This window comes from Myxocyprinus asiaticus, chromosome 2, assembly GCF_019703515.2.
Source record: "Myxocyprinus asiaticus isolate MX2 ecotype Aquarium Trade chromosome 2, UBuf_Myxa_2, whole genome shotgun sequence".
Taxonomy (NCBI): Eukaryota; Metazoa; Chordata; class Actinopteri; order Cypriniformes; family Catostomidae; genus Myxocyprinus; species Myxocyprinus asiaticus.
Genome location: NC_059345.1, coordinates 49,536,275 through 49,552,297, shown reverse-complemented (window position 1 = coordinate 49,552,297; position 16,023 = coordinate 49,536,275). Strand labels below are relative to the sequence as shown.

At 42.8% G+C, this 16,023-nt stretch overlaps 1 protein-coding gene across 2 annotated transcripts in view; it reads left to right on the top strand.

Moving 5' to 3' along the window:
• The window catches only part of LOC127451437 (protein MTSS 2-like), a 137,690-nt gene that overhangs the window by 79,893 nt on the left and 41,774 nt on the right, over positions 1 to 16,023 (top strand). For both annotated transcript variants that reach the window (XM_051716162.1, XM_051716154.1), the window contains exons 7-8: positions 3,627 to 3,784; positions 15,912 to 16,019. In XM_051716162.1, the coding sequence (XP_051572122.1) occupies positions 3,627 to 3,784; positions 15,912 to 16,019 (266 nt within the window). The remainder of the gene's footprint in view (positions 1 to 3,626; positions 3,785 to 15,911; positions 16,020 to 16,023) is intronic.

The window sequence follows — 16,023 nt, the reverse complement described above, 5'->3', positions numbered from 1 at the left end:
AATTACAGTAATCTAATTGCTTTTTAAGTGAAAAAGTAGTGTATTACATTTTAAATTGTTGTAATCAGATCAGACATTCAATGACATTACTTAAGTTACACTTATTTCTGAAATAATATTATTTACATAGAATACATTTAAAAATGAATTATTTAAAAAAAAATCATTTGTACATCTGTTTGCATTTCTGTGACAGCAGAAGAGTCACTGTAAGGGAGAAATGTGAGAAGTGTGTGACTTGCATGCGACAGTGAGCAAGGAGAAAATATAGACATTATTTTGAATTCACTAAGCAAGGAAAATAACTTTTCTGTTAACTTTTATTTTTTTTATTTTTTTTTTTTTTAAATGAATGACTCAACTCTTCATTTCTCTAAAGGGATAGTTCACCCAAAAATGAAAATTATTTCATCATTTACTCACCCTCATGCCATCCCAGATGTGTATGACTTAGTTTATTCTGCTAAACACAAATAAAGATTTTTAGAAGAATATTTCAGCTCTGTAGATCCATACAATGCAATTGAATGGTGGCCAGAACTTTGAAGATCCAAAAAGCAGCATAAAAGTAATCCATAAGACTCCAGTGGTTAAATCTATATCCTCAGAAGCGAAATAATAGGTGTGGGTGAGATACAGATCAATATTTAGGTCCTTTTTTTGTTTTTTCTTTACTATAAATCTCCACTTTCACTTTCACATTCTAAAAAATGAAAGTGAAAGTGGAGATTTATAGTAAAAAAAAAGATTGAAAAGTTGATCTGTTTCTCACCCAGAGTGATTGCTTTGCTTCAGAAGACATATTAACCACTGGAGTCCAATGGATTACTTTTATGCTGCCTTTATGTGATTTTTGGAGCTTCAAAGTTCTGGTCACCATTCACTTGCATTATTTGGACCTACAAAGCTGAGATATTCTTCTAAAAATCTTTGTTTGTGTTCAGCAGAAGAAAGAAAGTCATACACATCTGGGATGGCATGAGGGTGAGTAAATGATGAGAACATTTTTATTTTGGCGTGAACTATCCCTTTAAGGTTTTAATGAGGAAAAAATTTCTGAGTGCATCTTTAATGACAGTGGACAATATGCATTTGATAATGTGTCTTTGTCATGACCACAAGTAAACCTGATGAATCAAGATTATGTAGCATCACCTTATTACTGAGCAAAAACACAAGTGCTGGGAGGAAGTTATGGCAATTTCCTCAAGGTCACCACCGGCTACTGTAATCAGCCTACAGAACAACCTGCTGATTGGTTGACATCAGTGTTGAATGTGCAGTTTTTAGTGGCGCCTGTGGTCAATGATGGACAGTTAAATCCCTAAAGTGTTTTGATGTCTCCTTTAGGTTTCGTAGCCTGAATAGAGTAAGTGAGCTCACAATGTGCTGTTGTTCAGATTACTGATCAGTTTATATCAGAAAAAAATGTAAGCAACCCCCTCTGGAGGCTGACAAGCAGAAGTGCATCCCTCACCTCATTTGCCAAGCAGTTCCTGTTCACATCCCAGCAGCCAATAATTTCTGCTCTTGAAGATAGTCTGACAACTCTGTGTGTTACTAGGAAGACTCCAGCATTAAAGGAAAACCTCCCTATTTATTTTGATACAAGTCAGGCGTCTCATTCTTTGAAAGATCATCACATTTTATAAGACAGTTTATTTGTGTTTCTTTTGGGTCTGTTGTGCATTAGTATGTACATTTCTGCCTGGATTTGGCTGGGTTTTGAATTTGATTTTGATTTGGTTGCTGTGACGTTTTGGTTTTGACTTTTGTAAAATAATTTGGCCGTGAATGAGCTGAATTGCTTCTTAATACTAACCTTAACACAGTGCTCTCCCTCCTCTCTCTTTCTATCTCTATCATGTTCTTTACCCTCTACTCCCTCTTTACTGTTTCCCTGTGTTGTTTATCTCACCCTATCTCTCTCTTTCTCTCATTCTCTCTCCCTCTATAGAGCTACAGGGTAAGTATGTTTTTCCATACAAATCTGTGGCTCAATCTTAGGTTCTTCTCACTCTGTCTCTCTGCATGGCCTGTTAACCTGGCCCCAACTCAATCAAGATTCATCTGCAGACAGTTCTGTGGCTATATCATGTAACCTCTACATGACATTTTGGCTTGAATGCTTCCAACGAGTGATTTAAGATCACAGCCTGTCTCTACTACACCATTATAACACCTAAGGGTTTTCTTTTGCATGAATTTGCTGATTTTGTTCCAGCATGCATGCTGCTTTTGTTTCTGGAAGACGTTCTACTTCAGATAACTGATCTTACTCCCTCAGCAAGGGTAATGACCATCTCTAGCAAACTAGACTGCATGACTTAACCTTTTTAGCTTCCTCTGGGAGATCATTTCATTAAAGGAATAGTTCACCCAAAAATGACAATTCTGTCATCAGTTCATACCTGTATGACTTTCTGATGGTGTCCTGTTGCTGATTTCAATACAATGGCAGTTGATAGTGATCAACTACTTTAAAGCTTAAAAAAGTGGCATAAAAGTAGTCCATGTGGCTTGTGCTTAATATTCCAAGTCTTCTGTAGGCATACGAAAGATTTGCTGAGAAACAACCTGAAATTTAAGTGATTTTACAGAGAAAATCTTGACATCAGCCATGACTGTCTTTTGCGCATTTATGAATGCATGAGAGAAGCTCATTCATATATTAATGTGTTCACTTGAGAACTTGCTCTGCGTTTGCTTCAGCAAGGTGAGCCATTGTGAATATGTCATCCTTTAATGACACTTTTAGGCAGGGGTTAAATTGGGACGGAATGGTTTGGAATGGCATTCCGGCACCTCCGATTCAAAAAATAAATGTTTTCGCCACTTCATTCTGTTTCTTGCAGGCTCCAGTTCAGTTTATTTTTATGCATTCTGTCTCCATTTAGCAAGTGTGCGCGCTCAGAAAGACCTTTAAAGTTCTTTCAAGTTTTTTGCTTCCGTGTTATCTGTGTCTGAACCTAGTCCACTATACTCGCCTGGAGCGGCTTTCTTTTAACAGGGTTTTTAAAGCATTAAAGTGACTATTGAAATTAGCCAATGGGACATTGTTTAAAATTCTTTCGTTTTTGTTTCGCAAAAGAAAGATGTCATACAGGTTGGGAACAAAATGAGGGAGAGTAAATGATAACAAAACTTTCATTTTTGAATTACTATTCCTATAGTAGCAGACATCTGATTGCAGAGTTCACAGGCATCTGTCTCCATAAGTTGTGTATGTGCTAGTCAGAGTAATTTATTATGTTATATGTTCACATTATGTCTGCATTATTGGAGGCTGGAAGAGAGAATATTTCTCATGCTCTAATGTTTTATCCCCTCTTGTGTTCTACCTCCCTCCATTCTCTCACTTTTTTTCTTTGCATTGTCTTTTACAATCTTCTTTCATCCAATATGACCTTCCACATTTTTGCTTTTCATCATGCCACAATACTCTTGCTTTTTCACTCTCACTCTCTCTTCTCTCTCTCTTTCACATACAATCTTTTATTTCATCTAATTCAATTCTCCATGTTGCCTGTTTTTTTTTTTCATTCTGTCCATTCTCCACCTTATTTCATCCTGTCCCCTGTCTTCCTCCCCCTCTCTTGTGTTATGCTCACTGTTGCCCCCTTTAGGACGGGGAGACCTTCAGCCTCAGCTGGACAGTGCGATGCAGGATGTGAATGACATGTACCTGCTGATGGAGGAGACAGAGAAGCAGGCGGTGCGGCGCGCCCTAGTGGAGGAGAGAGGACGCTTCTGTACCTTCATCAGCTTCCTGCAGCCTGTAGTGGTACGGCACACCTCATTTAAAGAGAATGAACATCACTTACATAAACTGGACCGTTGCTCTCACTGCATGAAGAGAATTTGACCAACATGATCTTACATTAGAGAGCTCTTAAAATTATAACCCTAATTTTGCATAGTAAATTTAAAGGAACGTTCCGGGTTCAATACAAGTTAAGCTCAATCGACCGCATTTGTGGCATAATATTGAATACCACAGTAATTTATTTTGACACATCCCTCCTTTTCTTTAAAAAAAAAAACAAAAGCAAAAAAACGTCCTGGTTACTTGCATAACCTCTGTTCTCTGATGGAGGGAATGAGACGTTGTGTCAATGTAGTGACACTAGGGGTCACTCTTGGGAGTCCGAAACACCTCTGGTCTTTGAAAAAAGGCAATTGAAAATTGGCGAGTGGTATTTGCATACCACTCCCCCCGAACATACGGGTATAAAAGGAGCTGGTATGCAACCACTCATTCAGGTTTTGTGCTGAGGAGCCGAGACAAGGTCCCGGCCATTTCAGCGGGTAGTCCAGCGTTGTGGCAGGAGGGACACAACGTCTCGTTCCCTCCATCAGGGAACGGAGGTTACGCAAGTAACCAGGACGTTCCCTATCTGTCACTCACTCAACGTTGTATCGATGTAGTGACACTAGGGGTCCCTATACGAAATGCCACAATTGGCTGAACTGTGTTACGTGAACTGGCGGTGTGTGTGACGGGCAGACCACTGTGTGCCTCGTAGCTAGCGCACCAGGCCGACACGTAACCTCCCCCAACGCTGTTATGAGTGTCGAACGGCCCTTCGGAGACAAGTTGATTGCACAAAAGATAGAGACAGGCAAGCCCAGTCGTGGCCTCTTATCCTCTTTTTTTTTCGCTCCCCAAAAAAAGAGTGAAATTTGGTATTTTGAGTGGAAATACATCACATGGTCTTGCCGAGCTTTGTCGGAAATATGTCATATGGTGAAGTCCCATGGTAGGTCCTACCCTACGGGGGAGGAGTTTCTACAAACATGGTGACTGGGGCAGAGGGGCCTCTGCCAAGGAAGACGCAGTTTACCAACAGGGAAACAAATTAGCGGAAGATATACGTCGCATGGGGTTACCTATGGGGAACCAACACATGCGGAGCACCTACCCCAGTACAGGGCTTAGTTAGCACATATACTGAGCCGACAGCGAGTTTCTCCGCAAACTCGTCTGCCACAGGGCTCGGAGGAAGTCATCCAGGGAACACAGTTTGTGAACACTACTGGGAGTCAACAGCGCACGTCTTCAGCTCAGGGGAGGTGAAAGGCGCTGTGCGCAAGCGATACACCCGGCCAGCTGTCCCGGACTTACCTGCTTGTGCCTGCCACTACACGGGACGAAACCAGTTCCAGCCGGATTGTAGAACCTCACAAAGGTGTTGGGTGTTGCCCAGCCCGCTGCTCTGCAAATGTCTGTTAGAGAGGCGCCACTGGTCAAGGCCCAAGAGTCCGCCACACTCCTGGTAGAATGGGCTCGTAGCCCTGCCGGGGGCGGCACATCCTGAGCGTGATATGCCATTGCTATGGCATCAGTGAGCCAGTGGGCGATCCTCTGCTTGGAGACAGCACTTCCTTTCTGCTGTCCACAAAAGCAGACAAAGAGCTTCTCAGAGACTCTAAAGCTCTGTGTGCGATCCAAATAAATGCGCAAAGTGCGCACCGGACACAGCAACGTCAGGGCTGGGTCTGCCTCCTCCTGGGGCAGCACTTGCTGGTTCACCACCTGATCCCTAAAAGGGGTCGTGGGAACCTAGGGCACATAGCCCGGTCAGGGTCTCAGGATCACCTGAGAGTAGCCCGGACTGAACTCCAGGCACGTTTCGCTGTCAGAGAACACTTGCAGGTCTCCTACCCTCTTGATGGAAGTGAGCGCAGTCAGGAGGGCAGTCTTCAAAGAGAGTGCCTTAAGCTCATCTGACTGCAGGGGCTCAAAGGGGGCTCCCTGTAGACCCTTAAGAACTACAGAGAGATCCCATGAGGGAATGAGGCGCGGTCTGAAGGGATTCAACCTCCTGGCACCTCTCAGGAACCTGATGATCAGGTCATGCTTCCCTAAGGACTTACCGTCCACTGTGTCGTGGTGTGCCGCTATAGCGGCTATATACACCTTCAAGGTGGAGGGGGACAGCCGCCCTTCCAACCTCTCCTGCAGGAAGGAAAGCACCAATCCGTCTCTTTCGCCGGGGGGGCTGTCACGAGGTGCCATGTCCGTGAGGTCCGAGAACCATGTCTGGGTGGGCCAGTAGGGTGCTACCAGGACAACCTGCTCCTCATCCTCCCTGACCTTGCACAGGGTCTGTGCAAGTAGGCTCACTGGGGGAAACACATATTTGTGTAGTCCAGGGGGCCAGCTGTGTGCCAGCACGTCTATACCGAGAGGTGCCTCGGTCAGGGCGTACCAGAGCGGGCAGTGGGAGGATTCTTGGGAAGCAAACAGGTCTACCTGTCCCTTCCCGAATTGACTTCAAATAAGCTGGACCACCTGAGGGTGGAGTCTCCACTCTTCCCTGAGGGTAACCTGTCATGACAGCGCATCCACTGCAGTGTTGAGGTCGCCCAGGATGTGAGTGGCTCGCATCGACTTGAGGTGCTGCTGACTCCAGAGGAGGAGATGGCGGGCGAGTTGTGACATACAACGGGAGCATAAACTGCCTTGATGGTTGATGGTCAATTCCAGTGGGTCAGAAGTTTACATACACTAAGTTAACTGTGCCTCTAAGCAGCTTGGAAAATTCCAGAAAATGATGTCAAGCCTTTAGACAGTTAGCAAATTAGCTTCTGATAGGAGGTGTACTGAATTGGAGGTGTACCTGTGGATGTATTTTAAGGCCTACCTTCAAACTCAGTGCCTCTTTGCTTGACATCATGGGACAATCAAAAGAAATCAGCCAAGACCTCAGAAAAAAATAAATTGTGGACCTCCACAAGTCTGGTTCATCCTTTCCGTAGGAGGGTAGCGATTTCCACGCGCAAGGTAGCAGCGTTCTCACCCTTCACTGAGGTGAAGTGGATGCCGCTGAACCTGGGCGGATGCCTGGCAAACTGAATTGTGTAGCCGAGTCGGATGGTCCGGACCAGCCATCGCGACGGGTTGGAAAGCGCAAGCCATGCGTCCAAGCTCCGTGCAAGGGGGACCAAGGGGACAATCTCGTCAAACGTACCGGTGGGTGGGGCCTCGCGGCGGGGTGGAGCCTGTGTCGTGGCCGTGCTGAGTTCAGGGACATCGAAGCATTTACCTGGCTCCTTGTGACCACCCCCGGAACAGCCTGGGACGGGGGAAGAAGAGGCCTGTCCTCGTGACCCGTGGAGACCGTCACATCAGGGGCAGATTTGTGCCACAGCTGGGTGCGCAGGGGCGGGGAGACCGCCGCTGGAGCGCCAAACCTGCCAAAATTGAATGGTGGACGGTGGTCCTGATGATGGCCGTGCGCACCGGATATTTGACCCAGGGAACAAGGAAACTGCTCTTTTTGAACTCTTGGGTACCGCAGCCACTTTGACATGCGGTAAATGAAAAGGTAACAAAAGATTCTCCTCCTGGCCCTCCACTGGGGGATGGAGTGGTCTGCTTACCAGCTCCAGAGCAGCGGGTTTCATTGTCCCTGGGTCGCCCGTCTCAGGGGTGCTTTGAAGCTTTTCTTGGGTTCTTGGCAGCCGGCCGTGAGACGGGTGGTGTCTGCTTCCTGTGGTGGGCTCCACGCCAGGGCCCGGCCACAGGGGTGGGCTGCGGTGGAGCCGGTGCAGTCACTGCAGGGGGACGCCCTTGGCGACGAGCAGACAGGGTGCGGGATCTTGAGCCGTGCTGGGGCAGGATGTGCCGGATAGCCTCCGTCTGCTGCTTAACCGCCGAGAACTGCTAGGCAAAGTCCTCGATGGTGTTGCCGAACAGGCCAACCTGGGAAATGGGGCGCCAAGGAACCGTGCCTTGTCTGCCTCTCCCATCTCAACCAGGTTGAGCCAAAGGTGGCGCTCCTGAACCACCAAGGTGGACATCACCCGCCCGAGAGACCGCGCCGTGACCTTCATCGCCCGGAGACGAGGTCGGTCGCTGAGCGCAGCTCCTACATCAATCCTGGGGCAGAACTACCCTCGTGCAGTTCCTTTAGCGCCTTGGCTTGGTGGAATTGCAGGAGAGCCATAGCATGCAGGGCGGAGGCGGCTTGTCCAGCGGCACCGTAGGCTTTGGCCGTCAGGGATGACGTAAACCTACAGGCCTTGGACGGGAGCTTTGGGCGCCCGCGCCAGACGGCGGCGCTCTGCGGGCATAGGTGCACCGCGAGCGTCTTATCCACCGGGGGGATTGCCAAATAGCCCTCGGCTGCCCTACCATCGAGGGTAGTGAGAGCGGGGGAGCTGAAAGATCGGGACTGGGCAGTAAAAGGTGCCTCCCACGACCTTGTCAGCTCCTCATGCACTTCCGGGAAGAAAGGAACTGGGGCAGGGTGTGGCTGTGAGCGGTGTCGCGAACCCAGGAACCAATCATCGAGCCGCGAGGGTTCAGGGGAGAGTGGAGGGTTCCACCAAAGCATGTCCGTCATCTCCGCGTCAGCCTGTGACTGGGCAACCGTACCCGAGGGGAGGAGCCCAGCTCAGGCTTCCACGTCCGACTGGATGAGCCCGCTCTCCGATGCTGCGCTCGAGAGCTCATCACCTTCATGGGCTCCGAACAAGAGGTCGAACTCGCCGTGAGACGAGCCGGCGGACTCATCTGGAAGACCAACTGGGGCAGACGAGCGTGCTGGGGAATGGGAGGTCCGTGGGGGCATACCCGGCGGAAGTGGTCCCATTGGGGTCCCCAAATCGCCCCCAGTGCTAGCTGCGCTGGCCTCATACCCGTAGGTAGAAGGACCGAGGCGGGGAGCCGCTGGGGTGTCTTGCTTTCTTACAAAGGCAAGCCACGACTGCAACGTTGCCATGGTCATGTTCTCGCAATGAGTACATGACCCATCCACAAATGCTGTCTCCGCGTGGGTAGTGCCCAGACACGAAAGACAGCGATTGTGACCGTCAGAAGGCGAGAGATAACGACCGCAACCAGGAATAACACACTAACAGAAAGACATCTTTAAAAAGACACGTCTTTAAAAAGACGTTCTGTGTGCCACTCTTTTAGAGAAATATACTCTTTTTATTTTAATATACTCTTTTATTTCTGCCGAAGCGCCCAGGGGCATTCTCTGCGGTGCACCAGTGCAGAGGGGGGAGAAGCCGCTGAAATGCGTCATCAGATCCAGCAGAGGTGAATGAACAGCCGTGGGAATTCAGCTCAGTGAACATCGACCGTTCGGCTCCGAAGAGAAATTCTGAATGAGTGGTTGCATACCAGCTCATTTTATACCCGTATGTTCGGGGGAGTGGTATGCAAATACCACTCGCCAATTTTCATTGGCCTTTATTCAAAGACCAGAGGTGTTTCGGGCTCCCAAGAGTGACCCCTAGTGTCACTACATCGACACAACGTCGAGTTGTAACTTCGTTACCATGTAATATCAACAAACCCTGAAACCCTAAAACGACTGTAAAAATGACAATTTAAACAAGTTTACAGCTCAAATAATTCATACATTTTAACAGAAGAATTAATGCAAGTGCTTTTATAAAATTATTAGCTTCACATTTCTATGTTTAAACCCTCCAAAAATTGGCCCCATTCAATTCCATTGTAAGTGCCCCACTAAAACCCAGATTTATGATTTTTTTAAAGTAAAAGAGGGACGAGTCTAAATAATTTTTTTTGGTAAATCAACATTATGCCACAAATGCTGTCTATTGAGCTTAACTTGTATTTGAACACAGAACATTCCTTTAAAACACACTAGTACAATAAACTGTACTACACACCAATCAGCAACGACATTAAAACCACCTGCCTAATATTGTTTAGGTCCCCCTCGTGCTGCCAAAACAGCGCCAAGCTGCATCTCAGAATAGCATTCTGAAATGCTATTCTTCTCACCACAATTGTATAGAGCAGTTATCTGAGTTCCCATAGACTTTGTCAGTCCGAAACAGTCTGGCCATTCTCTGTTGACCTCTCTCATCAACAAGGCGTTTCCATCCGCAGAACTGCCGCTCACTGGATGTTTTTTGTTTTTGGCACCATTCTGAGTAAATTCTAGAGACTGTTGTGTGTGAAAATCCCAGGAGATCAGCAGTTACAGAAATACTCAAACTAGCCCATCTGGCACCAACAGTCATGCCACGCTCCAAATCACTGAGATCAAATTTTTCCCCATTCTGATGGTTGATGTGAACTTTAACTGAAGCTCCTGGCCCATATCTGCATGATTTTATGCACTGCTGCCACATGATTGGCTGATTAGATAATCGCATGGATGTTTGTTGGTGCCAGATGGGCTGGTTTGAGTATTTCTGTAATTGCTGATTGCCTGGGATGTTTGCATGCTCTCTACTAGTCTTTCACATTGCTGTTGTGTGACTTTATGCCACTCCTGACGCAAAAATTCAAGCAGCTCGGCTGTGTTTGATGACTTGTGACCATCCATCTTCCTCTTGATCACATTCCAGAGGTTTTCAATGGGGTTCAGGTCTGGAGAGTTGGCTGGCCATGACAGGGTCTTGATCCAGTGGTCCTCCATCTGCACCTTTATTGACCTGGCTGTGTTTGGCGTGGAGCATTATCCAGCTGGAAAAACAATGTTGGGGAACATTGTCAGAGCAGAAGGAAGCAAGTTTTTCTTCCAGGATAACCTTTTATGTGGCTTGATTCATGCGTCCTTCTCAAAGACTAATCTGCCCGATTCCAGCCTTGCTGAAGCACCCCCAGATCATCTTTGATCCTCCACGTGGTCATCTAATGGTTAGACAGAGACCAGGAGAGGCCTTTAAGCCACAGTATCTCACACCCACTGTAAAATTTGGTGGAGGATCGGTGATGATCCGGGGGTGCTTCAGCAAGGCTGGAATTGGGCGGATTCGTCTTTGTGAAGGACGCCACATACAAGGTTATCCTGGAAGAAGAACTTTCTTCCTTCTGTACTTTTATATACTTTTTCACACAGGCCCAGTTGGTATTGGATAACTTTTTTGCTTCAATAAATAACATAATCATTTAAAAATTGTATTTTGTGTTTACTCGGATTGCCTTTGTTTTATGTTAGATTTTGTTTGAATTTTTGAAACAATTTATTATGAGATATACACAAAAACAGAAGAAATCAGAATGGGGCAAACACTTTTTTACATTATTATAAATATATACACTGGTGGCATGAAGGCTATACGATGCTTGAAATTGCCAAAAAACTGAAGATTTCATACAAAGGTGTTTACAGGACATTACAGTCTTCAAAGTCAAAGGACAACTGGCTCTAATAAGGACAGAAAGAGATGTGGAAGGCCAGATGTACAATTAAACAAGAGGATAAGTATATCAGAGACTCTAGTTTGAGAAATAGATGCCTCACATGTCCTCAGCTGACAGCTTCATTGAAATGTACCCGCTCAACACCAGTTTAATGTACAACAGTAAAGAGAAGTCTCAGGGGTGCAGGCCTTATGGGAAGAATTGCAAAGAAAAAGGCACTTTTGAAACAGAAAAAAAAGAGAAAAGGTTAGAGTGGGCAAAGAAACACAGACATTGGACAACAGATAATTGGAAAAGAGTGTTATGGATCTTAACCCCATTGAGATTTTGTGGGATCAGCTAGACTATAAGGTGCGTGAGAAGTGCCCGACAAGACAGATACATATATGGCAAGTGCTACAGGAAGTATGGGGTGAAATGTCACCTGAGTATCTGGAAAAACTGACAGCTAGAATGCCAAGGATCTGCAAAGTTGTCATTGCTGCACATGGAGGATTTATTTGATGAGAAATTTGTAGTTTAAGAAGTTCTGACATTTTTTTTTTCAAATTGTAATAATACTTGTTCATGTTATTAATGTCCTGACTATACATTGTGATCAGTTGAATGCCACTTTGGTGAATAATAGTACCAATTTCTTTCCATAAGAGCAAAATCTGTACATTATTCCAAACTTTTTGGCTACCAGTGTTCATATATATATACAGTTGAAGTCAGAAGTTTACATACACTAAGGTTGAAATCATTAAAACTCATTTTTTAACCACTCCACAAATTTAATATTATCAAACTATAGTTTTGGCAAGTCGTTTAGGACATTTACTTTTCCAACAATTGTTTACAGACAGATTTTTTCACTTTTAATTGACTATATCACAATTCCAGTGGGTCAGAAGTTTACATACACTAAGTTAACTGTGCCTTTAAGCAGCTTGGAAAATTCCAGAAAATGATGTCAAGCCTTTAGACAGTTAGCCAGTTAGCTTTTGATAGGAGGTGTACTGAATTGGAGGTGTACCTGTGGATGTATTTTAAGGCCTACCTTCAAACTCAGTGCCTCTTTGCTTGACATCATGGGACAATCAAAAGAAATCAGCCAAGACCTCAGAAAACAGTCTGGTTCATCCTTGGGAGCAATTTCCAAATGCCTGAAGTTACCATGTTCATCTGTACAAACAATAGTACGCAAGTATAAACACCATGGGACTAAGCAGGCATCATACTACTCAGGAAGGAGATGCATTCTGTCTCCTAGAGATGAACGTAGTTTGGTGCAAAAAGTGCAAATCAATCCCAGAACAACAGCAAAGGACCATGTGAAGATGCTGGAGGAAACAGGTAGACAAGTATATATATCCACAGTAAAACGAGTCCTATATCGAAATAACCTGAAAGGCTACTCAGCAAGGAAGAAGCCACTGCTCCAAAACCGCCATAAAAAAGCCAGACTACAGTTTGCAAGTGCACATGGGGACAAAGATCTTACTTTTTGGAGAAATGTCCTCTGGTCTGATGAAACAAAAATGTAACTGTTTGGCCATAATGGCCATCATTATGTTTGGAGGAAAAAGGGTGAGGCTTGCAAGCCGAAGAACACCATCCCAACTGTGAAGCATGGGGGTGGCAGCATCATGTTGTGGGGGTGCTTTGCTGCAGGAGGGACTGGTGCACTTCACAAAATAGATGGCATCATGAGAAAGGAAAAATATGTGGATATATTTAAGCAACATCTCAAGACATCAGCTAGGAAGTTAAAGCTCATTAGCAAATAGGTCTTCCAAATGGACAATGACCCCAAACATACCTCCAAAGTTGAGGCAAAATGGCTTAAGGACAACAAAGTCAAGGTATTGGAGTGGCCATCACAAAGCCCTGACCTCAATCCAATTGAAGATTTGTGGACAGAACTGAAAAAGCATGTGTGAGCAAGGAGGCCTACAAACCTGACTCAGTTACACCAGTTCTGTCTGGAGGAATGGGCCAAAATTCCAGCAACTTATTGTGAGAAGTTTGTGGAAGGCTACCCAAAATGTTTGACCCAAGTTAAACAATTTAAAGGCAATGCTACCAAATACTAACAAAGTGAATGTAAACTTCTGACCCACTCGGAATGTGATGAAAGAAATAAAAGCTGAAATAAATCATGCTCTCTACTATTATTCTGACATTTCACATTCTTAAAATAAAGTAGTGATCCTAACTGACCTAAGACATGGAATGTTTTCTATGATTAAATGTCGGGAATTGTGAAAAACTGAGTTTAAATGTATTTGGCTACGGTGTATGTAAACTTCTGACTTCAACTGTTTATATATATATATATATATATATATATATATATATATATACACACACACTACCAGTCAAAAGTTTTGAAACACTTCATTCTTTTTTTTCACATTTTAGAATAATAGTAAAGTCATCAAAACTATGGAATAACATAAATGGAACTATGGGAATTATGTTGTGACAACAAAATCCAAAATAAATCAAAACTGTTTTGTATTTTAGCATCTTCAAAGTGGCCACCCTTTGTCAAGAATTTGCAGACATGTACTCTTTACATTTTCTAGCCAACTTCTTGATGTATCACCCTGGGATGCTTTTTAAACAGTATTGAAGGAGTTCCCATCTATGTTGGGCACTTATTTGCTGCTTTTCTTCATTATTTGTCATCAATTTCAAATGTTTTTTTTATTTATTTTTTTATGAAATTTTAATTTTATAATGAAATAAAAATGAATACGGTGGCACAATTATATATATATTATATATATATATATATATATATATATATATATATATATATATATATATATATCATATATATATATATATATATATATATATATATATATATATATATATATATATATATATATATATATATATTGTCCATTTGGAAGACCTATTTGCGACTGAGCTTTAACTTCCTGTCTGATGTCTTGAGATGTTGCTTCAATATATCCACATATTTTTCCTTCCTCATGATGCCATCTATTTTGTGAAGTATATATATATATATATATATATATATATATATATATATATATATATATATATATATATATATATATATATACACAATTGTTTGGATGCTTATTCTCATACTTCATTACTACTGTTTTCCACATTTTATAATAATAGTAAAGTCATCAAAACTGAATAACAAAAATAGAAGTTTTGACTTGATTATAGCTCTGCATACCTTAGGTAAGGAGTATTCCCTTAACCTCATTAGGTGTCCACCTGGGATGTTTTTTAAACAATATTGAAATATTCCCAAGTTTGCTAACCACTTGTTAGCTGCTTTCCCTTAATTGTCCAGTACAACAATTTAATTTTCAAACATTTAATCATCAGCCTTCAGATCAAAAAGCTTTTAACCTCCTGAGACCCGAGTGTGACTACTGTGTGCATTTTCCATTTCCATTTCTAATTTGTAACTAGTACCACCTAATAAACATGCAAAAAATAAATTTTTCTTGAGCAAATATATTTCCTAAATATTTTCACAAATGTGGACAGTGGGACTAAGTTTTTTTTTTTTTTTTTAGCTGTAGAAAGTCAGACAGTGTTTTATAAAATTGTTTATTATGTTTCCAGGAGTGTTGCTTATTCATGTTTTTGAGATATTACATACGTCACAGCTGATTTTCTGTAAAGCTGATTTGGAACAATGTGTATTGAGAAAAGCACAAATAAAAAAACTATAGAAATACAAATTATTTGACTTGATTTTACTTTTATGTTGCAGTGGGGTTTTTTTTCTACTTTGGCAGCAAAATAGATAGCCTGTGCTGAAGCATTTTACCAATGAGAAATTAGCATAATTAATTCTGATACATGGAATGGTCAACATCATCCAATCACTGCCAACCATATTAAAATAAAATTATACACTGTAAATTCTGAATCTATGTACTGATTATTATTGTCCCATATCTGCCAAACATGATGGTTCAAACATCATCTTCAGCCTGAAACTGAACTTTTGATAGGAATTTTGGATTAAATGGACTTGGCTTCATATGACAGCTATTGGATGCTCCCTTGCTCCATATTTAGTGAATGACTCCAGTGTGCTGTCTTTCTGTACTGGTCTCAGAACAGTTTGAAATGCACATTATTTTCATCCTAACTCCATATAAAGCCTCTGAAAGCAACTTTTTTTTCTCTATTTGAAAATGCACAGTAAATAGGATTTCTAATGAAAACTTTGACCTATTGTACACATTAGTGTACATTGTGTTTAGCAGCGTGGCATTTCACAATAAATTGAAATTAGAGACTCTAATATTTGACTCAAACAGGCTTCAATGTAAAAACTTAATCAAGTTTCTTACCAGATTTAGTTTTGTTGGCGTTTCTCCCAAAGACAAAGAGTATCCTGAACTGAGAGCAGTTGGTTTAAATGAAATTAAACTATGCATTGTGTATAGCGAAGCCAAAATACAACGTCCACGCATATGTACACAGGGTCGCATGAGGTTAAGACCATGAGAAGCATATGTTCAGTTAGATGTCTCCAATTTTTTGCCTGCATATGCCCTGTGTTTAAAGATATTGTGCCATTGTCATGTTTTAAAATGGTTTGTTATTTATCATAATGGTAATTAAGAGAGTGTCTATTTAATCAGTTATGATCTTAGAATGTGTGACATCTGTATCACTTACCTCAATTACTGTCTCTTATTTGAAAGACATTATGTGATTTTAAATATAGTTTTGGTCTTTGAACTTGTGATTTTTTGGCTTTGTGTTTTGTTAGAATGGAGAGATTGCCATGTTGGGAGAGATCACTCATCTCCAGGCCATTATTGATGACCTCACTGTGCTGACCTCTGATCCCCACAAGCTGCCCCCAGCCAGCGAGCAGGTCT